The sequence below is a fragment of the Blennius ocellaris genome, assembly GCF_963422515.1.
Source record: "Blennius ocellaris genome assembly, chromosome: 8".
NCBI lineage: Eukaryota > Metazoa > Chordata > Actinopteri > Blenniiformes > Blenniidae > Blennius > Blennius ocellaris.
Genome location: NC_137657.1, coordinates 30,091,545 through 30,116,544, shown reverse-complemented (window position 1 = coordinate 30,116,544; position 25,000 = coordinate 30,091,545). Strand labels below are relative to the sequence as shown.

At 49.4% G+C, this 25,000-nt stretch overlaps 2 protein-coding genes across 2 annotated transcripts in view; one reads left to right on the top strand and one right to left on the bottom strand.

Moving 5' to 3' along the window:
* Positions 1–4,020: 4,020 nt before the first annotated feature.
* Positions 4,021–7,306, bottom strand: LOC308133307 (voltage-gated potassium channel regulatory subunit KCNG4-like; the record flags this gene model as incomplete). The annotated part of the gene is made up of 2 exons (XM_080500610.1): positions 4,021–5,199; positions 6,581–7,306. 2 exons carry the CDS (start codon positions 7,304–7,306, stop codon positions 4,021–4,023), a joined length of 1,905 nt encoding a protein of 634 aa, XP_080356736.1.
* A 5,983-nt stretch (positions 7,307–13,289) lies between these two features.
* Positions 13,290–25,000, top strand: part of LOC308133321 (dolichyl-diphosphooligosaccharide--protein glycosyltransferase subunit STT3B-like) — a 17,779-nt gene continuing 6,068 nt past the window's right edge. Inside the window, exons 1-9 of the mRNA XM_080500629.1 lie at positions 13,290–15,162; positions 16,593–16,701; positions 17,450–17,737; positions 18,723–18,788; positions 20,217–20,316; positions 21,700–21,798; positions 22,153–22,299; positions 22,468–22,516; positions 23,749–23,903. Coding sequence (XP_080356755.1) covers positions 14,870–15,162; positions 16,593–16,701; positions 17,450–17,737; positions 18,723–18,788; positions 20,217–20,316; positions 21,700–21,798; positions 22,153–22,299; positions 22,468–22,516; positions 23,749–23,903 — 1,306 coding nt within the window. The 5' untranslated portion in view covers positions 13,290–14,869. The remainder of the gene's footprint in view (positions 15,163–16,592; positions 16,702–17,449; positions 17,738–18,722; positions 18,789–20,216; positions 20,317–21,699; positions 21,799–22,152; positions 22,300–22,467; positions 22,517–23,748; positions 23,904–25,000) is intronic.

Below are 25,000 nucleotides of genomic sequence, written 5' to 3'. Positions count from 1 at the left end.
CCCACGGTCCCCACAGTCCCCATGGTCCCCACAGTCTCCATGGTCCCCACGATCCCCATAGTCCCCACAGTCTCCACGGTCCCCACAGTCCCCACAGTCCCCATGGTCCCCACAGTCTCCATGGTCTCCACGGTCCCTATAGTCCCCACAGTCCCCATAGTCCCCACAGTCTCCATGGTCCCCACGGTCCCCACAGTCCCATGGTCCCCACAGTCTCCATGGTCCCCACGGTCCCCATGGTCCCCACAGTCCCCACGGTCCCCATGGTCAACCAAGGTCAAAGGTTACAGTTGCTGAAGGTCCAGGCTGCTCTGGTCTCTCCTCCGTCCTCTGTCCTCCATCATTACTGGTTGCTCTGGTCTCCCCTCTGTCCTCCGTCCTCCGTCCTCCATCGCTCACCCTTCCTTCCTCTGATAATTCAACTCTTAACTTGGAAACATACATTCATCATGTTTTACAGCTTTCAGACAAAGAGTGTGAATCTCCAGAGCATTTCTTTGTTCAGCAGTCGCTAACCGTCAGGACCAGTGGGAACTTCTGATGGATGGATGATGGATGGATGATGGATGGATGATGGGTGGATGGACGGATGGGTGGATGGATGATGATGGATGGGTGGATGGATGGATGGATGGATGGATGGATGGATGGATGGATGGATGGATGGGTTATTTAGCTAATTTAGCTTTTTTGCGGGGATTTTCTTTTCTTGAAACTCCTGACATCAGATTTTCTCTTCAACCAGGAGGTTCAAGTCCTGGAGGTTCTGGAGGTCCTTGAGGTACTGGAGGTTCTAGAGGTTCTAGAGGTTCTGTAGGTGCTGGAGGTCCTTGATGTTCTGGAGGTTCTAGAGGTTCTGGAGGTTCTAGAGGTTCTGGAGGTGCTGGAGGTCCTTGAGGTTCTGGGGTTTCTAGAGCTTCTAGAGGTTCTAGAGGTTCTGGAGTTGCTGGAGTTCCTTGAGGTTCTGGGGGTTCTAGAGGTTCTAGAGGTTCTAGAGATTCTGGAGTTGCTGGAGTTCCTTGAGGTTCTGGAGGTTCTAGAGGTTCTGGAGGTGCTAGAGGTCCTTGAGGTTCTGGGGGTTCTAGAGGTTCTGGAGGTTCTGGAGTTTCTGGATGTCCTTGAGGGCCTAGTGGATGTGACCGAGCACACAGGCAGTATTTGGTTGATTTGGCAGATTATAGAGCATCTTCCTCCTCTAACATCCAGATTATAGAGCATCTTCCTCCTCTAACACCAGATTATAGAGTATCTTCCTCCTCTAACACCAGATTATAGAGCATCTCCCTCCTCTAACATCCAGATTATAGAGCATCTTCCCCCTCTAACATCCAGATTATAGAGCATCTTCCCCCTCTAACATCCAGATTATAGAGCATCTTCCTCCTCTAACACCAGATTAGAGAGCATATTCCTCCTCTAATAAGATTATAGAGCATCGTCCTCCTCTAATCCAGATTATAGAGCATCTTCCTCCTCTAACATCCAGATTATAGAGCATCTTCCTCCTCTAACACAGAGTATATAGCATCTTCCTCCTCTAATCAGATTATAGAGCATCTTCCTCCTCTAATCCAGAGTATAGAGCATCTTCCTCCTCTAATCCAGATTATAGAGCATCTTCCTCCTCTAATCCAGAGTATAGAGCATCTTCCTCCTCTAATCCAGATTATAGAGCATCTTCCTCCTCTAACACCAGATTATAGAGCATCTTCCTGATGCTAATGAGCTAGTTAGCTAAGCTAGGGGAGGCTACAAGCAGTTGTTTACCAAGTAACTAATTACTTTTGAGTTACAATAATGAGCAAAGTAACTCCAGCCATCATGAATGAGTAATTCTTGTAATCAGATTAGCGAGAGCTGAGGATCAGGATGGACTTGGTCTCTGGAGGTTTTCACTCTTTGTCTGGTTGCAGTTTGTCAATAACAGATCGACTGACGTCACAATGGAGGACATTTGATTTGTGGCGTTGGACACGATGGACACGTTGGACACGATGGACACGATGGACACGTTGGACACGATGAGACCGACTGACCGTCCTAGATGTAGGAGCCACGCAGGCTTTTGTTTTATAGATTATAGAGTTCTATATTCACAATATATTGCTATGTCTGAATATGTTTGTTGACGCGGTTGCTCAGTGCCTACATGGATGGTTCCCGTGGCGATTGGCTGCTGAGTGGACCAATCAGACGACGGCCAGCCATCCCAGGTTGGAACCAGAACTGTGATCTTCCTCGACATTCCAAAGCAGAACTGTGGTCAGTCACAGGGACTGACGGTCCGTGGCGCCTGCTCAGTGGGAGAACGTCCAGACTGAAGAACAATCATGACGACTCAGCACTTCCTCAACCAGGAAACGGTTCACACACAATGCTGATGTCTTTATTTGGCCCCTGGACAAAAAGTAATCATTTGACTAAATGTTTGGTTTGTGATGCTCTGGCCACAAGGTGTCATTTGGGCAATAACAGAACCGTCCAGCTGTAACATCTGTGTCTTTATTTCCTTCAACCTGTTCCCTTTTCCAATCCTTCTCTTCCTCTTCACACCTTTAATCCGGACCACGAGGTTCTGCTGGAAGTTAAACTTTCAGCTGCTTGGAGCACGTTTTCACGGTAAACTCAAATGAAATTGTTTGATGTTGGTTCCACAGAGTAAATTCTCGTGGAGAAATATGAGTCAATATGTAGAGAAACAGAGTAAAAGAATATCAGTGTAAATATTGTTTTCATTGAACAAACACATTCAAACCCTTTGGATTGTACCATGTAATGCAGCAGGTGGCCACCAGGGGGCAGAAGACAACAAACAAGTGAAATAAATCTCAGTCTCAAACTGATTCATTTCACGCTTTCAAACTGGGAACTTCCCACTTTGATCCCATTCAAAATGTTTAAAGATACTTATATTGGAATTCATGGCTTCTTTAATCGTCAATCAATCAATCAATCAATCAATCAATCAATTATTCAATTATTCAATTAATCAATTAATCAATTAATCAATCAGTCAACCAATCAGTCAACCAATCAATCAGTCAATCAATCAGTCAACCAATCAATCAGTCAATCAATCAGTTAATCAATCAATCAGTCAATCAATCAATCAATCAATTAGTCAATAAATCAGTCAAGCAATCAATCAATCAGTCAATCAATCAATCAATCAAGCAAGCAAGCAAGCAAGCAAGCAATCAATCAATCAATCAATCAATCAATCAATCAATCAGCTCCATATGAAAACAAAAACAGCAAACAGACAACAGTAAATCAATTCCTGCAATGAGAAATCATCTTTACCTGTTTCCTTGTTTAGCCTGTCGATCTGGGAATTTCCCACTTTCCCAAATCTCACAAATATTCACACACATCTGAAATTCAAACTGGAGCCTTTTGTGGGAATATCCTTCATTTCACTAGTTACAACTCTCTCACTGAGGAATGATGAAAAAAACATACAACTGCAACTGGGAATTCCCACTTCACCAAATCACACAAATGTCAGGAGAGCTTGTCCAAGTAGAAATGTCCAGTTGGAGTTTTCCCACTTGGAAGTGAGAAAAATGGTCTGAATGTCATTAAACCGGCAACCTTTCATTTTCCCAAATGTTTTAATGTCCATCTCAATACAAACTGGGAACTTTTAATTGGACAAACCTCATGAAACCTCATGATGCTCCACACCTGGAAAGTGGATTGGACTGTTTTCTATGCAAAATTGGAAACGTTCCCACTTCTGACTGGGAAAAATGTGTCTCTAGTGGGAAAACTGTTCAGATGTTTGTCGTCAGATAAAAAAAGAAACACCTTCACCTTTAATTTCTCTCATGAAGTGTTTCAGCCTGAAAAAGCACATGAAGGACAAGGAACTGGTGAAGGAGTGAATACTAAACAAATAAATACAGAATAAAGAAATAGATCATCCATGGGATCTACGGTGATCTAAATCTAATGGATCTACTGGTTCTACTGGTTCTACTGGTTCTGCTGGTTCTACTGGTTCTATTAGTTCTGGAATCAACAACCCTCAGACGCCATTGGAGGCGGAGGACTGGAGCTCTTAGCCAGAACTCTGATGTCATTCATGAAGAGAAAAGAAGGGTCATCCAGACCAGGTAGAAAATGCATCTCCGGCCAGCACTCCGGCCCGCGGTCCGGCCCGAGGTCCGGCCAGCACTCCGGCCAGCACTCCGGCCCGCGGTCTGGCCCGCGGTCCGGCCCGTGCTCCGGCCAGCACTCCGGCCCGCGGTCTGGCCCGCGGTCTGGCCCGCGGTCTGGCCCGTGCTCCGGCCAGCGCTCCGGCCAGCGCTCCGGCCCGCGGTCTGGCCCGTGCTCCGGCCAGCGCTCCGGCCAGCACTCCGGCCCGCGGTCTGGCCCGCGGTCTGGCCCGTGCTCCGGCCAGCGCTCCGGCCAGCGCTCCGGCCAGCGCTCCGGCCAGCACTCCGGCCAGGTATCTCTTTCTCTCAGGCTCTCCTCGGCCTCAGTGGCCAGTTCAGCTCCTCGCTCCTCCTTCCACAGCCTCTTGTGCTCCTCCTTCAGTTCAGCGTATGTGCGGCTGAAGGTGTGGAAGATGGACGTGGAGGGGAAGGACAGCAGGAGGATCCCCGACACGATGACGACCAGCGCCACCAGCTGGCCCGGGACGCTGCGTGGCACCATGTCGCCGTAGCCCACGGTGGTGACGGAGATGATGGACCACCAGTAGGATGCGGGGATGCTGCCGAAGCTGAGGCGGGGGCAGCGGGCGGCGTCGGGGGCCAGCTCGCTCTCGGCCAGATGGACCAGCGGGGAAAAGAGCGTGACGGCGACGCACACGAAGAGCAGCAGCAGACCGAAGTCCTTCAGGCTCCGCTGGATGGTGAGGCCCAGAGTCTGCAGACCCATGGAGTGGCGAGCCAGCCTCATCACGTAGAGGATTCGCAGGGCTCTCATCACACGCAGGATCAGACCCAGTTTATCCAAAGTGCTCCTTCCCGCTCCGGCCACGATGTCGTGCACCGACTGGTCCTGGACCTCCAGGAGCAGCGACACGTAGTAGGGCAGGATGGCCACCGCATCGATGATGTTGAGGGAACTACAAACGAACTCCAGCTTGTTCTGGGCGTGAAAAAATCGCACCAGGAATTCAAAGGTGAACCAGGCCACACAAACTGACTCCACTATAAACATGTTCCGGCATTTTTGGGAGCATTCGCCCTACGGATGGAAGAACAGGCTCGTTAGGGTTTACACCTGTGGATGTTTGCTTACAGATGCAAAGTACCAAAACAATCAATTGTCTATAAGAGTTCATTGAGTTTCCTGAAAGATTTGATGGTGTCACTATTCAGTACAAATGTAATCACATTATGCTGATGACACACAACGTTATATCATTGCCTGGTTCGACCAGCTCATTTTGTTAACTGAACCTATTTGCAATGAAGAAAAGGCCAAACAATTACTTGCTCATGAACAACCAAAGCTCCAGTAATCAGACCAAAATAACGACACATTCAAGTCTTCAGTCGTGGTTCTGGGGGAAAGGTTCAGAAGGTCTGATGAAGCCTGCAATGTGCAAAAGTATTTGTATATATGTTGTGGTATCTAGTCGTAGTACATATTGTGAGGATTCAAGAAAAGTAGAGGATGGTCATTAATTCCTGTCGTCTCCATAGAAAAAGGTTTGGAATCTCTGACGCGACCTGGTTGCTGGTCCAAGATGGACCCAGTCCTTCAGAAAGCCCATCAAGCCTTGGTCTGGCTGGAGAGCTTTATTCTCTCAGTATTATTGAAATCTCTTAAGATTCAGCTTCTTCATGTGAAAGGAAATGAGCAATTGGGGAATTTTTTTGTTATCATGTTGTTGAAATTGCCGAGCGTCTGTCCTCCTCCCCGTCCAGCACATCCAACTCACCACCAGGTGGCGATCAGCTCCACCCCTCTCTTTACCCGAGTGTCCAAGACACACGGCCGGAGATCAGGTGACACGACCACAAAGTCTATCATTGACCTCCGGCCTGGGGTGTCCTGGTGCCAGGTGCACTAATGGACCCCCCTGGGCTCCAACATGGTGTTGTTATGGACAAACTGGGACTCGCAGGCGTCCAATAACAAAACGCCGCTCGGGTTCAGATCGGGGAGGCCGTTCCTCCCAATCACCTCCTTCCTAGTCTGGCGTTGCCACGTGGGCATTGACGTCCCCAGTTGGAGCCTTATCCAGGACCCCTCCAGGGACTCCTTCAGGATCTCAACCTTCCCCACAGTAAGGCAGCACTTCATACGTTTTGCAGATTGAACACAAGTGTTGTTTTGTCCAGAACTTTAGTCGTGTTAGTGTTTGATGAAAAACTCAATATTTTTCTCTAAACATTTATCATAATATTTTCAGGTACTTTGCTTACGGTTGTTGTCAAAGTAAGTTGGTCCAGAAAAGGAAGAGTTTTGGAAAATATGACGTCCGTGGAAAGTTTGCTTTCCGTGGACGTCCACTGCATTGCACCGTGTTCCTCTGTTGAATCTCTTCATTTGAAAATACATATGCATAACAAATACTTGAATCCAACATTAGATGTGGTTGGACTTGGTCTGGACTTACTGTGCCGTCTTCTTGCTGGAAGTCTTCCATGGTGCCGAGGCAGAGGCTGACCACGGTGACGGCCACCATCAGCACCGACACGCAGGCCAACACCTTCCCCACCGGGCCTGAACGAGGGTTTTCCACGGCTTCTCCCAGCATGTAGAAGAAGCTTCCCCGGGCCACCGGCGCCCTCAGCGCTCGCCTCTTCTCCCGCCACTCCTCCTCCTTGCGCTGGTGCTGGACCAGGTCTTCCAGGGCGGACGCCACGCCGTGGTGGCAGCAGGGCGCCATCTGCTCCACGTCCATCCCCCAGTACAGCAGCTCGCCGTGCAGGGCCACGTTGCAGACGTCCTGCAGCAGACGCAGCTTCCCGTTGGCCAGGTGGCAGAAGACGGCTCGGAAGGCCGACGGGTCGCGGTCGAAGAAGAACTCGTGGCGCCGCCAGTCGTAGTCGTCACAGAACTCCGCCGTCTCCCTCGGCGTGGAGCAAAGACGCAGACGACTCAGGCGACTCCGGGGGAAGTCCTCCAGCGTGCTCCAGGGGAAGGTGTAACGGACACCCCCCACGTTGATGAGCGCCTGGTACAGAGGGTCCGGGACCTCCGGGGACGCCGGTGATCCACGAAGCAGTCGACCCCGCTGGAAGTACTGACCTTTGACTGCCACCGAGTCTGTGAACAGGTGGTTGTAGCTCTCGTCACTGCTGAAGGACTGGTCGTCCAGTCCAGTGCCGATGATGGCCATGGCCGCCGGCGCCGCAACCTGAAGGGACGGAATCAGGAAGCAAACTGGTCACTTGTGTGACGAAGCCCAGCAGGAGACCTGCAGCCCAGAGCTGGACCCCCCAGAGCCGGACCCCCCAGGACCTGGAGCAGCAGACGTCTTTCTCTCCTGGACTTGTTGGACACTGAGGCAGACGATTCTCAACTCCACCAAAAACACAGGTGCCTCTTGTCTTTGCGATGTTTCCCTGATGTGTTCCTCCAGGAGCTTCACCAACGTCAAAACCAGGATTTTGAAAACGTTTTGACTTCGTCTGTTTGAAGCACAAAGTGCAGATATTTATTACAAAATTAGTCAATAATCCATCACGGTGTTAAAGGATTATCGCCTTCTGGGTCGGCAAATGAAGTCGTTATATATGAATCTGAAATTATACAGTACACATTTTACTGCAAATCCCATTCCAGTCCATCTGTCTTCCTCTTCGCAGTATTTTAAAGCGTATTCTCACATTAGATGTTAAAGTAACGTCTCTGTCTTCCTCTTCGCAGTATTTTAAAGCGTATTCTCACATTAGATGTTAAAGTAACGTCTCTGTCTTTCTCTTCGCAGTATTTTAAAGCGTATTCTCACATTAGATGTTACAGTAACGTCTCTGTCTTCCTCTTCGCAGTATTTTAAAGCGTATTCTCACATTAGATGTTAAAGTAACGTCTCTGTCTTTCTCTTCGCAGTATTTTAAAGCGTATTCTCACATTAGATGTTACAGTAACGTCTCTGTCTTCCTCTTCGCAGTATTTTAAAGCGTATTCTCACATTAGATGTTACAGTAACGTCTCTGTCTTTCTCTTCGCAGTATTTTAAAGCGTATTCTCACATTAGATGTTACAGTAACGTCTCTGTCTTTCTCTTCGCAGTATTTTAAAGCGTATTCTCACATTAGATGTTACAGTAACGTCTCTGTCTTTCTCTTCGCAGTATTTTAAAGCGTATTCTCACATTAGATGTTAAAGTAACGTCTCTGTCTTTCTCTTCGCAGTATTTTAAAGCGTATTCTCACATTAGATGTTACAGTAACGTCTCTGTCTTTCTCTTCGCAGTATTTTAAAGCGTATTCTCACATTAGATGTTAAAGTAACGTCTCTGTCTTCCTCTTCGCAGTATTTTAAAGCGTATTCTCACATTAGATGTTACAGTAACGTCTCGTCTTCATTTCCAGTATTTGTTCAGAGTTCTACTCACCTCAAACCGGTGTTGTGGAGGAAAGACTACTGGAACCACGTCCCTCAGCTCCACCTCTGCCTGAAGGCTAATCCTCCACTCTGTCGTCCCTCGTCCTCTACAGACGGCTGTGTGGGGGACTAATGGACGACCTCCGTCCCCCTGAAAGCTTTATTTCACTTTGTCCCAAATATCCTCCATTAACTTCATCACTCGCTCACATCTGGGGCTTTAGAGCAAATCCTGACTGATGAGGATTAATGAGACACAGCTGAGGACAGAGACAGACAGTGACAGGAGAGGACAGAATTAATGAGACACAGCTGAGGACAGAGACAGACAGTAACAGGAGAGGACAGAATTAATGAGACACAGCTGAGGACAGAGACAGACAGTGACAGGAGAGGACAGAATTAATGAGACACAGCTGAGGACAGAGACAGACAGTGACAGGAGAGGACAGGATTAATGAGACACAGCAGAGGACAGAGACAGACAGTAACAGGAGAGGACAGGATTAATGAGACACAGCAGAGGACAGAGACAGACAGTAACAGGAGAGGACAGAATTAATGAGACACAGCTGAGGACAGAGACAGACAGTGACAGGAGAGGACAGGATTAATGAGACACAGCTGAGGACAGAGACAGACAGTAACAGGAGAGGACAGAATTAATGAGACACAGCTGAGGACAGAGACAGACAGTAACAGGAGAGGACCGGATTAAGGAGACACAGCAGAGGACAGAGACAGACAGTAGCAGGAGAGGACAGGATTAATGAGACACAGCGGAGGACAGAGACAGACAGTAACAGGAGAGTACAGGATTAATGAGACTAATAGCAGAGGACAAAGAGAGTCCAGGGCGAGTCCAGAGAGAGTCCAGAGAGTCCAGGGAGAGTCCTGAGAGTCCAGAGAGTCCAGGGAGAGTCCAGAGAGAGTCCAGGGAGTCCAGAGAGTCCAGGGAGTCCAGGGAGAGTCCTGAGAGTCCAGAGAGTCCAGGGAGTCCAGGGAGAGTCCTGAGAGTCCAGAGAGTCCAGGGAGAGTCCAGAGAGAGTCAAGGGAGAGTCCAGAGAGAGTCCAGAGAGTCCATGGAGAGTCCAGAGAGAGTCCGGGGAGAGTCCAGAGAGAGTCCAGAGAGTCCAGGGAGAGTCCATAGAGAGTCCAGAGAGAGTCCAGAGAGTGCCGAGAGAGTCCAGAGAGTCCAGGGAGAGTCCAGAGAGAGTCCAGAGAGAGTCCAGGGAGAGTCCAGAGAGTCCAGGGAGAGTCCAGGGAGAGTCCAGAGAGAGTCCAGGGAGAGTCCAGAGAGAGTCCAGAGAGAGTCCAGAGAGTCCAGGGAGAGTCCAAAGAGAGTCCAGAGAGAGTCCAGAGAGTCCAGGGAGAGTCCAGAGAGAGTCCAGAGAGAGTCCAGGGAGAGTCCAGAGAGAGTCCAGAGAGAGTCCAGAGAGAGTTTAGAGAGAGTCCAGAGAGTCCAGGGAGAGTCCAGGGAGAGTCCAGAGAGGGTCCAGGGAGAGTCCAGAGAGAGTCCAGAGAGTCCAGAGAGAGTCCAGAGAGAGTCCAGAGAGTCCAGGGAGAGTCCAGAGAGAGTCCAGGGAGAGTCCAGAGAGACTCCAGAGAGTCCAGGGAGAGTCCAGGGAGAGTCCAGAGAGAGTCCAGGGAGAGTCCAGAGAGAGTCCAGAGAGTCCAGGGAGAGTCCAGAGAGAGTCCAGGGAGAGTCCAGGGAGAGTCCAGAGAGAGTCCAGAGAGAGTCCAGAGAGTCCAGGGAGAGTCCAGAGAGAGTCCAGAACTCTGCAGACCCTCAGAAGTAGACGGATCAGGACACTGGAGCAGCAGCACACCTGCTGTCAGAACTCCAAGTATGTAGACGTCTTCCACATCCTCCATGGAAAGATGGACAGACACACCGTCCTCCAGCTGTCCAACCTGTGTCTCCGGCAGGACTGGAGGACTTTCATTACCCGTCCTTTTGTCCAACTAATGTGGTCGATTGTATTATTTAGGTCTGGAAAGACAGACAAGTCGAGGCGCTGCTACTGGAATCTGACAAGACCCTACACTACCAGTACAACTTGTAGACCCTACACTACCAGTAGAACTTGTAGACCCTACACTACCAGTAGAACTTGTAGACCATACACTACCAGTACAACTTGTAGACTCCACACTACCAGTAGAACTTGTAGACCCTACACTACTAGTACAACTTGTCGACCCTACACTACCAGTAGAACTTGTAGACCATACACTACCAGTACAACTTGTAGACTCCACACTACCAGTAGAACTTGTAGACCCTACACTACTAGTACAACTTGTAGACCCTACACTACCAGTAGAACTTGTAGACCATACACTACCAGTACAACTTGTAGACTCCACACTACCATTAGAACTTGTAGACCCTACACTACCAGTACAACTTGTAGACCCTACACTACCAGTAGAACTTGTAGACCCAACACTACCAGTACAACTTGTAGACCCTACACAACCAGTAGAACTTGTAGGCCCTACACTAGCAGTAGAACTTGTAGACTCCACACTACCAGTAGAAGAACATGTAGACTCCACACTACCAGTAGAACTTGTAGACTCCACACTACCAGTAGAAGAACATGTAGACTCCACACTACCAGTAGAACATGTAGACTCCACACTAGCAGTAGAACTTTTAGACTCTACACTACCAGTAGAAGAACATGTAGACTCCACACTACCAGTAGAACTTGTAGACTCCACACTACCAGTAGAACTTGTAGACCCTACACTACCAGTACAACTTGTAGACCCTACACTACCAGTAGAACTTGTAGACCCAACACTACCAGTACAACTTGTAGACCCTACACGACCAGTAGAACTTGTAGACCCTACACTAGCAGTAGAACTTGTAGACTCCACACTACCAGTAGAAGAACATGTAGACTCCACACTACCAGTAGAACTTGTAGACTCCACACTACCAGTAGAAGAACATGTAGACTCCACACTACCAGTAGAACATGTAGACTCCACACTAGCAGTAGAACTTTTAGACTCTACACTACCAGTAGAACTTGTAGACTCCACACTACCAGTACAACTTGTAGACTCTACACTACCAGTACAACTTGTAGACTCTACACTACCAGTACAACTTGTAGACTCCACACTACCAGTAGAACTTGTAGACTCCACACTACCAGTACAACTTGTAGACTCTACACTACCAGTACAACTTGTAGACACTACACTACCAGTACAACTTGTAGACTCTACACTACCAGTACAACTTGTAGACCCCACACTACCAGTAGAACTTGTAGACTCCACACTACCAGTACAACTTGTAGACTCTACACTAGCAGTAGAACTTGTAGACCATACACTACCAGTATAACCTGTAGACCCCACACTACCAGTAGAACTTGTAGACCCTACACTACCAGTACAACTTGTAGACCCTACACTACCAGTAGAACTTGTAGACCCAACACTACCACTACAACTTGTAGACCCTACACTACCAGTAGAACTTGTAGACCCTACACTACCAGTACAACTTGTAGACTCCACACTACCAGTAGAACTTGTAGAATCTACACTACTAGTAGAACTTGTAGACTCCACACTACCAGTACAACTTGTAGACTCCACACTACCAGTACAACTTGTAGACTCTACACTACCAGTACAACTTGTAGACCCTACACTACCAGTACAACTTGTAGAATCCACACTACCAGTACAACTTGTAGACTCCACACTACCAGTAGAACTTGTAGAATCTACACTACTAGTAGAACTTGTAGAATCCACACTACCAGGTGACACATCAGCGCTGATATTAAACCCCCAAGCAGCAAAGTGAGTAAAACAGTGGTGTTTGGAAAGTTTCTTTGCAAAGAGGAAAAGGTCCAGTGAGACAGAAGGTCCAGTGAGGAGACAGAAGGTCCAGACAGGAGACAGAAGGTCCAGTGAGGAGACAGAAGGTCCAGACAGGAGACAGAAGGTCCAGTGAGGAGACAGAAGGTCCAGTGAGGAGACAGAAGGTCCAGACAGGAGACAGAAGGTCCAGTGAGGAGACAGAAGGTCCAGACAGGAGACAGAAGGTCCAGTGAGGAGACAGAAGGTCCAGTGAGGAGACAGAAGGTCCAGACAGGAGACAGAAGGTCCAGTGAGGAGACAGAAGGTCCAGACAGGAGACAGAAGGTCCAGTGAGGAGACAGAAGGTCCAGACAGGAGACAGAAGGTCCAGTCAGGAGACAGAAGGTCCAGACAGGAGACAGAAGGTCCAGTGAGGAGACAGAAGGTCCAGTGAGGAGACAGAAGGTCCAGACAGGAGACAGAAGGTCCAGTGAGGAGACAGAAGGTCCAGACAGGAGACAGAAGGTCCAGTGAGGAGACAGAAGGTCCAGTCAGGAGACAGAAGGTCCAGACAGGAGACAGAAGGTCCAGTGAGGAGACAGAAGGTCCAGTCAGGAGACAGAAGGTCCAGACAGGAGACAGAAGGTCCAGTGAGGAGACAGAAGGTCCAGACAGGAGACAGAAGGTCCAGTGAGGAGACAGAAGGTCCAGACAGGAGACAGAAGGTCCAGTGAGGAGACAGAAGGTCCAGACAGGAGACAGAAGGTCCAGACAGGAGACAGAAGGTCCAGTGAGGAGACAAAGAATTACGTAAAATTAGAAAGAAATACAAGTTGATTCATGTTTATTATTATACTTACAAAATATCACAGTTTTTGTTTTAGTTGTATCAATTTATTTGGTTGCATTTATCCGCCACACCTGAAAGGCCTTGGAGACATTGTCCAACATTAAACTGATCCTTGGAGACATTGTCTAACATTAAACCGGTCCTTGGAGACATTGTCCAACATTAAACTGATCCTTGGAGACATTGTCTAACATTAAACTGGTCCTTGGAGACATTGTCCAACATTAAACTGGTCCTTGGAGACATTGTCCAACATTAAACTGATCCTTGGAGACATTGTCTAACATTAAACTGGTCCTTGGAGACATTGTCCAACATTAAACTGATCCTTGGAGACATTGTCTAACATTAAACCGGTCCTTGGAGACATTGTCCAACATTAAACTGATCCTTGGAGACATTGTCCAACATTAAACTGATCCTTGGAGACATTGTCTAACATTAAACTGGTCCTTGGAGACATTGTCAAACATTAAACTGATCCTTGGAGACATTGTCCAACATTAAACTGATCCTTGGAGACATTGTCCAACATTAAACTGATCCTTGGAGGCATTGTCTAACATTAAACTGATCCTTGGAGACATTGTCCAACATTAAACTGATCCTTGGAGGCATTGTCTAACATTAAACTGATCCTTGGAGACATTGTCCAACATTAAACTGATCCTTGGAGGCATTGTCTAACATTAAACTGGTCCTTGGAGACATTGTCCAACATTAAACCGGTCAGAGGCACAAGACGGTTGGAGACGCCTGCTGGAATGTGTGTGTTCTCCCAGTGTTGTTTACAGTTCTCTCTCTGTGTGTGTGTGTGTGTGTGTGTGTGTGTGTGTGTGTGTGTGTGTGTGTGTGTGTGTGTGTGTGTGTGTGTGTGTGTGTGTGTGTGTGTGTGTGTGTGTGTGGTTTTAGTACTACAGCTAACGACAGCCCCACCTCGTGACCACAAAACTACATGGTGTTCAGGGTTTCTGCCTCTCCAGTGTAAACGGACATTGTTTTCAAAACGTTGCCATGCAAGTGTAAACCCTTCCTGCATCGAGACACTAGAACCGATGTGACACCAGACTGTAGAACCGATGTGACACTAGAACCGATGTGACACCAGCTTCACTTCTGATCAGATCTTCTGTCGCTCTGCAACTTAATTCACGAGTTTCAGAGGAATTCATTTATTTCATTGGCTCGCGCTTCCTGCGCGCTCCCGCGCTGTGCTCGTGCCATTCGCTCCCCCCGCCGTCCGTCTTGCGCTGGAGCGTCCTCACCAGGCCGCCGAACCGCCTCCCCATTGGTCGGCTCACCCGTCAGTCAGAATCCTCGTGGCTTGTGATTGGTCCGCTCCCGGAGCAACGTCCGGCTTGGCCGTACTTGTCCCGCCGTGATTGGCCGAGGCTCTTCCTGCTCCCCGCCCCCCTCACGTCCAGCTCCAAGGAGGAAGGAGGAACTGGCCGAGCCGCGTGTGTCACTTCCAAGCCGCGCTGTTATGTGACTCTGTGGATGGATCTTTCTGCCTCCGCGGTCCTTTGGAAGTCCGGTTAGAGAGTTCCGAGTCACGGCGGGTCTGTCGGGGGCGCGGGGGCTCGTGCTTTGGGGAGCGGAGCGCTTTCTTCCCGCGTGATAGCAGCTAGCTCTCCTCTCGCTGCCACGACGGGACTGACGGGGAACATGGCGGAGCATCAGCCGGCGTCCGACAGCAAGCACAAGTCCGCTCTCAACTCCGGAGCTTCGTACTCCGGGAACGGGCGGAGCAGCGCGGCGGTGGCGGAGCCAAGCGGCGACGGAGCAGCAGCAGGTGGAGGAGGAGGAGGAGGAGGTCTGTCCGGCGGCCTGTCTCAGCCGGCCGGCTGGCAGTCCCTGCTGTCCTTCACCGTCCTCTTCCTGGCCTGGCTGGCCGGCTTCAGCTCCAGGCTCTTCGCTGTCATCCGCTTCGAGAGCATCATCCACGAGTTCGACCCCTGGTGAGTCCTCCTCCTCCTCCTCCTCCTCCTCCTCCTGCTGGCTCCTCCCTCCTGCTCCACTTCCTGCTCCTGCTGCTCTTCCTCTTGTTCCTCCTTCTCCTCCTGCTGCTGGCTCCTCCCTCCTGCTCCACTTCCTGCTCCTCCTGCGTCTCTCCTCCTCCTGCTCTTCCTCTTGTTCCTCCTCCTCCTCCTGCTGGCTCCTCCCTCCTGCTCCAGTTCCTGCTCCTCCTGCGTCTCTCCTCCTCCTGCTCTTCCTCTTGTTCCTCCTTCTCCTCCTGCTGCTGGCTCCTCCCTCCTGCTCCACTTCCTGCTCCTCCTGCGTCTCTCCTCCTCCTGCTCTTCCTCTTGTTCCTCCTCCTCCTCCTGCTGGCTCCTCCCTCCTGCTCCACTTCCTGCTCCTCCTGCGTCTCTCCTCCTCCTGCTGGCATCTCCCTCCTGCTCCTCCTGCTCTTCCTCTTGTTCCTCCTCCTCCTCCTGCTGGCTCCTCCCTCCTGCTCCAGTTCCTGCTCCTCCTGCGTCTCTCCTCCTCCTGCTCTTCCTCTTGTTCCTCCTCCTCCTCCTGCTTCTCTCCTCCTTCTCCTGCTGGCTCCTCCCTCCTGCTCCACTTCCTGCTCCTCCTGCGTCTCTCCTCCTCCTGCTCTTCCTCTTGTTCCTCCTCCTCCTCCTGCTTCTCTCCTCCTTCTCCTGCTGGCTCCTCCCTCCTGCTCCACTTCCTGCTCCTGCTGCTCTTCCTCGTGTTCCTCCTCCTGCTTGCTCCTCCCTCCTGGTCCTCTTCATGCTCCTCCTCTTCTTGCTGCTCTACTTCCTGCTCCTGCTGCTCTTCCTCTTGTTTCTCCTCCTCCTCCTGCTTGCTCCTCCCTCCTGGTCCCACTGCTCCTCCTCCTGCTCTTCCTCTTGTTCCTCCTCCTCCTGCTCCTCTTCGTCCCAGTCCTCCTCCTGCTGCTCCTCCAGGTGAGGGGAGCTTCCTGTCAGGAGCAGGTCCAGGTCCACAGCACAGCTCCTCCTCCAATCACCAGTACTGATCAATCTGAGTGATTGAGAAGCACCAGACCTCCTCCTCCTCCAGACCTCCTCCTCCACCAGACCTCCTCCTCCACCAGACCTCCTCCACCAGACCTCCTCCTCCTCCAGACCTCCTCCTCCACCAGACCTCCTCCTCCTCCAGACCTCCTCCTCCACCAGACCTCCTCCTCCACCAGACCTCCTCCTCCACCAGACCTCCTCCTCCTCCACCACCAGACCTCCTCCTCCTCCTCCACCAGACCTCCTCTTCAGACAACTTTTTTTCTGAACTAAAAAATGTCTGATACTTCGGGATAGAAGATGGGGTCTTGTGTTTGATTGGTTGTTGAGTCTGAGGCCCCGCCCTGTTCTTGTGTTTGATTGGTTGTTGAGTCTGAGGCCCCGCCCTGTTCTTGTGTGATTGGCAGGTTTAACTACAGGTCCACTCACCACCTCACCACCAACGGCTTCTACGAGTTCCTCAACTGGTTCGACGAGCGCGCCTGGTACCCGCTGGGCCGGATCGTCGGGGGCACGGTGAGTCCCTGAGTGGGGGAGGGGCCATGTGTGCATTCTGCTGAAGCTCCGCCCACTTTGTCCTTATTCTTTATGAGCCATGTTACGTTGAACCTTCCATCGTCATCAACCAACCAACACGTGATGCTTGACACCTGCCTTACCCACCTTGCCTCTACTTGACTCAGCCTTTCTCACCTTGCCTCTTCTTGACTCAGCCTTTCTCACCTTGCCTCTACTTGACTCAGCCTTTCTCACCTTGCCTCTACTTGACTCAGCCTTACCCACCTTGCCTCTTCTTGACTCAGCCTTACCCACCTTGCCTCTACTTGACTCAGCCTTACCCACCTGCTCATCAAAGACGGTGTGGCTGTTTGATTGTTTCTGACTGTCACTGTCTCCTTCCTCCCCTCCCTCTGACCCCCCCCCCCTTCTGACCCCCCTCCCTCTGACCTCCTCCCCCCCTCTTACCTCCTCCCTCCCCCCCCTCCCTCTGACCCCCCCTCCCTCTTACCTCCCCCCCTCCCTCTGACCCCCCCCTCCCTCTTACCTCCTCCCCCCCTCCCTCTTGCCTCCTCCCCTCCCTCTTACCTCCTCTTTCCTCCCCCCTCCCTCTTACCTCCTCCCTCTTGCCTCCACCCCTCCCTCTTACCTCCTCCCCCCTCCCTCTGACCTTCTCCCCCCCTCCCTCTTACCTCCCCCCTCCTCCCTCTTACCTCCCCCCTCCCTCTGACCTCCCCCCCTCCCTCTGACCCCCCCCCCCCCCCAGGTGTACCCCGGCCTGATGTTGACGGCGGGCCTCATCCACTACGTGCTCCACCTGCTCCACGTCACCGTCCACATCCGGGATGTGTGTGTGTTCCTGGCGCCGGTGTTCAGCGGCCTGACCTCCATCTCCACCTTCCTGCTGACCCGCGAGCTGTGGAACCAGGGGGCGGGGCTTCTGGCCGCCTGCTTCATCGCCATCGTCCCGGGATACATCTCTCGCTCAGTGGCCGGCTCCTTCGACAACGAGGGCATCGCCATCTTCGCCCTGCAGTTCACCTACTACCTCTGGGTGAGACGCCTCCTCCTCTCCTCCTCCTCTCTCCTCCTCCTCTCTCCTCCTGCAGTTCACCTACTACCTCTGGGTGAGACGCCTCCTCCTCTCCTCCTCCTCCTCCTCTCTCCTCCTCCTCTCTCCTCCTGCAGTTCACCTACTACCTCTGGGTGAGACACCTCCTCCTCTCCTCTTCTCTTCTCTTCTCCTCTTCCTCCTCTTCTCCTCCTCATCTCTTCTTCTCCTCTTCTCCTCTACTCCTCCTCTCCTCTCAGAGGTTAATGCTCTCCTCTCAGAGGTTAATGCTCTCCTCTCAGTGGTTAATGCTCTCCTCTCAGAGGTTAATGCTCTCCTCTCAGAGGTTAATGCTCTCCTCTCAGTGGTTAATGCTCTCCTCTCAGAGGTTAATGCTCTCCTCTCAGAGGTTAATGCTCTCTTCTCAGCTGCAGAGGTTAATGCTCTCCTCTCAGTGGTTAATGCTCTCCTCTCAGCTGCAGAGGTTAATGCTCTCCTCTCAGAGGTTAATGCTCTCCTCTCAGTGGTTAATGCTCTCCTCTCAGAGGTTAATGCTCTCCTCTCAGAGGTTAATGCTCTCTTCTCAGCTGCAGAGGTTAATGCTCTCCTCTCAGAGGTTAATGCTCTCCTCTCAGAGGTTAATGCTCTCTTCTCAGCTGCAGAGGTTAATGCTCTCCTCTCAGAGGTTAATGCTCTCCTCTCAGTGGTTAATGCTCTCCTCTCAGAGGTTAATGCTCTCCTCTCAGAGGTTAATGCTCTCCTCTCAGCTGCAGAGGTTAATGCTCTCCTCTCAGTGGTTAATGCTCTCCTCTCAGAGGTTAATGCTCTCTTGTCAGCTGCAGAGGTTAATGCTCTCCTCTCAGAGGTTAATGCTCTCCTCTCAGAGGTTAATGCTCTCCTCTCAGCTGCAGAGGTTAATGCTCTCCTCTCAGAGGTTAATGCTCTCTTGTCAGCTGCAGAGGTTAATGCTCTCCTGTGTCGCCGGCAGGTCAAGGCGGTCAAGACAGGGTCAGTGTTCTGGGCCATCGGATGCTGCCTGTCCTACTTCTACATGGTGAGAACACACACACACACACACACACACACACACACACACACACACACACACACACACACACACACACACACACACAGACACACACACACATTTTCTCCACCCAGTGGAGACAACACAGTGACACAGATGAATGAACTCCTATAGAGCTGCTCTCCTAATATTTGACCTCCTAACCTTTGACCTAACATTTATCCTCCTAACCTTTGACCTCATTTTGACCACCTAACCTTTGAACTAACCTTTGACCACCTAACCTTTGAACTAACCTTTGACCTACTAACCTTTGACCACCTAACCTTTGAACTAACCTTTGACCTACTAACCTTTGACCACCTAACCTTTGAACTAACCTTTAACCCCCTAACCTTTGAACTAACCTTTGACCTACTAACCTTTGACCACCTAACCTTTGAACTAACCTTTGACCACCTAACCTTTGACCTAACCTTTGAACTAACATTTGACCACCTAACCTTTGAACTAACCTTTGACCACCTAACCTTTGAACTAACCTTTAACCCCCTAACCTTTGAACTAACCTTTGACCTACTAACCTTTGACCACCTAACCTTTGAACTAACCTTTGACCACCTAACCTTTGACCTAACCTTTGAACTAACCTTTGACCACCTAACCTTTGAACTAACCTTTGACCTACTAACCTTTGACCACCTAACCTTTGAACTAACCTTTAACCCCCTAACCTTTGAACTAACCTTTGACCTACTAACCTTTGACCACCTAACCTTTGAACTAACCTTTGACCACCTAACCTTTGACCTAACCTTTGAACTAACATTTGACCACCTAACCTTTGAACTAACCTTTAACCCACTAACCTTTGAACTACCCTTTGACCCCTAATCTTTGACCTAACCTTTGAACTAACCTTTGACCACCTAACCTTTGACCACCTAACCTTTGACCTACTAACCTTTGAACTAACCTTTGACCTCCTAGCCTTTGAACTAACCTTTATCATCCTAACCTTTGACCTAATTTTGACCACCTAGCATTTGACCTAACATTTATCCTCCTAACCTTTGACCTCCTCTCAAGGTGTTTCAATAGTATCGGTACATTAAAAATGCAGTTTTGTCAACAGTTTTGAAAACAATTAAACACTTGATTTATGTTGACATTACACTCATTTTCTGGACAAATTGTTTGGTTTTCCAGAAACCATCTGAGATTTTCTGCACCACAACAAAGAAAATCTTTAAATTGACATATTTTTGAAGGTCCGACCCACTGAGGGAGAAAATGGTTTTATTGTGTGTGTGTGTGTGTGTGTGTGTGTGTGTGTGTGTGTGTGTGTGTGTGTGTGTGTGTGTGTGTGTGTGTGTGTGTGTGTGTGTGTGTGTGTGTGTGTGTGTGTGTGTGTGTGTGTGTGTGTGTGTGTGTGTGTGTGTGTGTGTGTGTCAGGTTTCAGCGTGGGGAGGCTACGTGTTCATCATCAACCTCATCCCTCTGCACGTGTTCGTGCTGCTGCTTATGCAACGCTTCAGCCGTAGGGTCTACATCGGTAAGAACACACACACACACACACACACACACACACACACACACACACAGCAGTGACCTAACCAGGTCTCAGTAGTACACGTCAGGTCCAGCCCCTGATCCAGGATGTGGTCACTGAGGAGGCAGGATTCTTTCATTAATGGTTGTTTATCAAAAGTTCCATGTTGCTGTCCTGAAGAGGTTTGTTAATCCTAATCCACTCCAGGTTTTCTGTCCAGCCCAGCAAGCACTGGGCTCACAGTGCTGCAGTGCATTCATTCCACCAGGTGGCGCACTGATGACGTGTAGAATGGTGCATTCTAATGCATTGTGTACTACTAAATACTACACTGTGTACTACTAAATACTACACTGTGGACTACTAAATACTAAACTGTGTACTACTAAATGCTACACTGTGTACTACTAAATGCTACATTGTGTGCTACTAAATACTACATTGTGTACTACTAAATACTACACTGTGAACTTCTAAATGCTACACTGTGTGCTACTAAATACTACATTGTGTACTACTAAATACTACACTGTGAACTTCTAAATGCTACACTGTGTAGTACTAAATACTACACTGTGTACTACTAAATACTACACTGTGTACTACTAAATACTACACTGTGAACTTCTAAATGCTACACTGTGTAGTACTAAATACTACATTGTGTACTACTAAATACTACACTGTGAACTTCTAAATGCTACACTGTGTACTACTAAATACTACATTGTGTACTACTAAATACTACACTGTGAACTTCTAAATGCTACACTGTGTACTACTAAATACTACATTGTTTCCACTGTCCGTCCTCACTGGGTTCTGGTGGACCACGGCAGGGACTTTGACACTACAACACAACACTACTATACTGATACTAACTGCAACACTGACGTTAACTGCTATACTGATGCTAACTGCTAAAAGACTGATGCTAGCAGCTCTACTGATGCTAACAGCTTCAATGATGCTAAATGTCATATAACAAATGCTTAAAACTACAAGGCCAAATGCAAAACAATTAATTGAAGAAGTCACAAAACAACAGTTGGAATCTCAAAAGAAAGACTAACAGTAGCAACAGGAATGCTAAAAACAACAGTTGGAATCTCAAAAGAAAGACTAACAGTAGCAACAGGAATGCTAAAAACAACAGTTGGAATCTCAACAGAAAGACTAACAGTAGCAACAGGAATGCTAAAAACCGTGGAACCAAGGCAAAATCCCCAAAATGAATGCTGAAGGAAATGTGGTGTTTCAGTGAAGCGTCAGCAGCAGTGAGCTTCAGTCTTTCTGTTCCTGAGGAGGAGGAGGGTACTCACTGAGTACACACGATGCAGCTGAATACTCGTTCCTGTACTGGTACTGTGTTTTCACCTCCTGCAGCGTACAGCACCTTCTACATCATCGGCCTGGTCCTCTCCATGCAGATCCCCTTCGTGGGCTTCCAGCCAATCAGGACCAGCGAGCACATGGCTGCAGCAGGTGGGTGTCCGTCCTGTCCAATCACAACGCGTCTGTCCTCTGACATCAGGACAACCACCTTGTCTCTGTCAGCATCCTGCCTTTTCTAATGGCCCACTTTCTATCAATTTCACATTTAAAAAAATATATTCTTTGTAATTTGACACCAGCGTCACTCTTCCTATTACAGAAATCCTTAAGTTATTATTTGTCACTTTTAATTCAAGCACCAGAGATGATGTGATAAATGTGACATTCTCTGCAGCTTTTTATGAAAATGTCTTTCTAAAAGCTCAGCTTTTAGAAAGAGATAAAAATGTGTGATCAGCACTTATTGGTGCTTCCTGGTAGGCTGATGCTTCCGCCTCCTTGCAGGAGTGTTCGTACTGCTGCAGGTCTACGCCTTCCTGCAGTACCTGAAGGACCGGCTGACCCGCCAGGAGTTCCAGACCCTGTTCTTCCTGGGAGTGTCTTTAGCCGCTGGAGTGGTTTTCCTCTCCGTCATTTACCTGACCTACACAGGTGAGCCGCAGCCAGAGGGACCGGGTCCCGGGGATCCTGCACCTGCACCTCCCTGCCGGGCAGGAGTCCTGTCAGGAGACGGGGAGACGGACAGGATCCACCCCTGCAGCAGCCGTGACCCGTCACTGTGGGACTTGTGACGGTGGGTGTCTTTGTGTTTGTCCTCAGGCTACATCGCTCCCTGGAGTGGACGCTTCTACTCGCTGTGGGACACTGGGTGAGTCTGTCCTGGAGGGGACGCACCGGAGACACTGATTGATGAGCTTCACTACTGGACGTGGACGGAGACTGTCCTTTATCTGTCAAATCAACATTTGGACAACTTGCTGTTGTTCATGGCTGCAAATCAGTGTAATGAGATTACTGTGTCGCCAGCGAGTCATTTAAAGCCCCGGAGCATGTTTACGTGTCGCTGGTCAAAATCCTCCGGTTTTCATTAGTTGTAGTGCAAGAACCCGTTTACAACCTTTTCAAAAGAAAACACAGAATCGTTGCTGCATTTTGGGGTCTGTTACCATGACGACACTGCTCTAAAAACACAACGGCTACCAAAGTGGAACTTTTTGCAAACCCTCTGACTCCGTCTGTGTGGAAACGAGGGAAAACGCTCAAAGTTCATCTCCATGGAAACGGGGAGAAAATGCTACATTTCTGCTGTAGTAACTAGTTCCTGTGCACATGCTCAGTAGTAACTAGTTCCTGTGCACATGCTCAGTAGTAACTAGTTCCTGTGCACATGCTCAGTAGTAACTAGTTCCTGTGCACATGCTCAGTAGTAACCAGTTCCTGTGCACATGCTCAGTAGAGCTAATCAGAACAAGCTTCCTCCGTGATGTCATGACTCCCAGTTCATATTCTCCTGGACTTGGTGCTTTTATTTTGACAGACATCGTAATAACAATCCATCTTGGCACTTTTATTTTGACAGCCACCATAATAACAATCCAACTTGGTGTGTGTGTGTGTGTGTGTGTGTGTGTGTGTGTGTGTGTGTGTGTGTGTGTGTGTGTGTGTGTGTGTGTGTGTGTGTGTGTGTGTGTGTGTGTGTGTGTGTGTGTGTGTGTGTGTGTGTGTGTGTGTGTGTGTGTGTGTGTGTGTGTGTGTTGGCTGCATAATTAGGCCCCGCCCCTAAATGAAGAGTCATCACATATTTGACGTTGGTTTCCAGGAAAAGGTCAATTTTATGTGAAAAACAAAATGTGATTTACACGAACTTTGACATTTTTTGATCCCTTGAGCTTTTCCACGTTGTCACTGTTCTATTGGGATTTTCTATGATTGATTATTGCTCCTGGCAGGGAAGACAAACTAAACCAGTTTTAACCTAGTCACCAGCCCTGGTCACCAGCCCTGGTCAGCAGGTCCAGGTGGTCCTCAGCCTCACTGCAGTTCTGGTTCAAACTCACCTCCTCTGATTGTTCAGCACCAATAACTCTGTTTCCTCTGCAGCTACGCTAAGATCCACATCCCCATCATCGCGTCGGTTTCGGAGCACCAGCCCACCACCTGGGTGTCCTTCTTCTTTGACCTTCACATCCTGGTCTGCACCTTCCCAGCAGGCCTCTGGTTCTGCATCAAAAACATCAACGACGAGCGGGTCTTTGGTAAGAAGCTAATTCATGCTCTGATCTCGGGGAGATTCACTGTATGAGACCAGCAGTGGGTCCTCATCCAAGATGGCTGCCGCCCAAAACACGCTGTCTTCAATCAGAACAGGAAACACTAAGCTTTTAGAGACCAGCAGTGGGTCCTCATCCAAGATGGCTGCCGCCCTCAACACGCTGTCTTTGGTCAGAACAGGAAACACTAAGCTTTTAGAGAACTGCCACGTGTGCAGATTGACTGCAATAAAGAGCCCCCAGTGACCTCACTGGGGGAAAAGCCCCCAGTGGAGGAAAGCCCCCAGTGGAGGAAAGCCCCCAGTGGAGGAAAAGCCCCCAGTGGAGGAAAAGCCCCCAGTGAGGTGGGAACAGCAGGATGTAGCCTCATTGTGCTGATGTGCTTTTCTGTCATTAACACTGGAGGGATGGATGGGTGATGAGTAGGTTAGGGTTAGTGAAGGGTTAGGGTTAGGGTTAGTGAAGGGTTAGATGAAGGTTAGGGTTTGTGAAGGATTAGGGTTAGATGAAGGTTAGGGTTTGTGAAGGATTAGGGTTAGGGTTAGTGAAGGGTTAGATGAAGGTTAGGGTTTGTGAAGGATTAGGGTTAGATGAAGGTTAGGGTTTGTGAAGGATTAGGGTTAGATGAAGGTTAGGGTTTGTGAAGGGTTAGGGTTAGTGAAGGGTTTGTGAAGGATTAGGGTTAGATGAAGGTTAGGGTTAGGGTTAGTGAAGGGTTAGGGTTAGTGAAGGGTTAGGGTTATCATGAAGGTCATGATGTGGCTCATTGAGCTGAGATCAGATCATCTAGTGACCTCTCTTCCTTCTCCTCCTCCCCCTCCTCTTCCTTCTCCTCTTCCTTCTCCTCTTCCTCTTCCTATTCCTTCTCCCCCTCCTCTTCCTATTCCTTCTCCCCCTCCTCTTCCTTCTCCTCTTCCTCTTCCTATTCCTTCTCCTCCTCCCCCCCTCCTCTTCCTTCTCCTCTTCCTCTTCCTATTCCTTCTCCTCCTCCCCCTCCTCTTCATTCTCCTCTTCCTCTTCCTATTCCTCCTCCTCCCCCTCCTCCTCCTTCTCCTCCTCTTCCTTCTCCTCTTCCTCTTCCT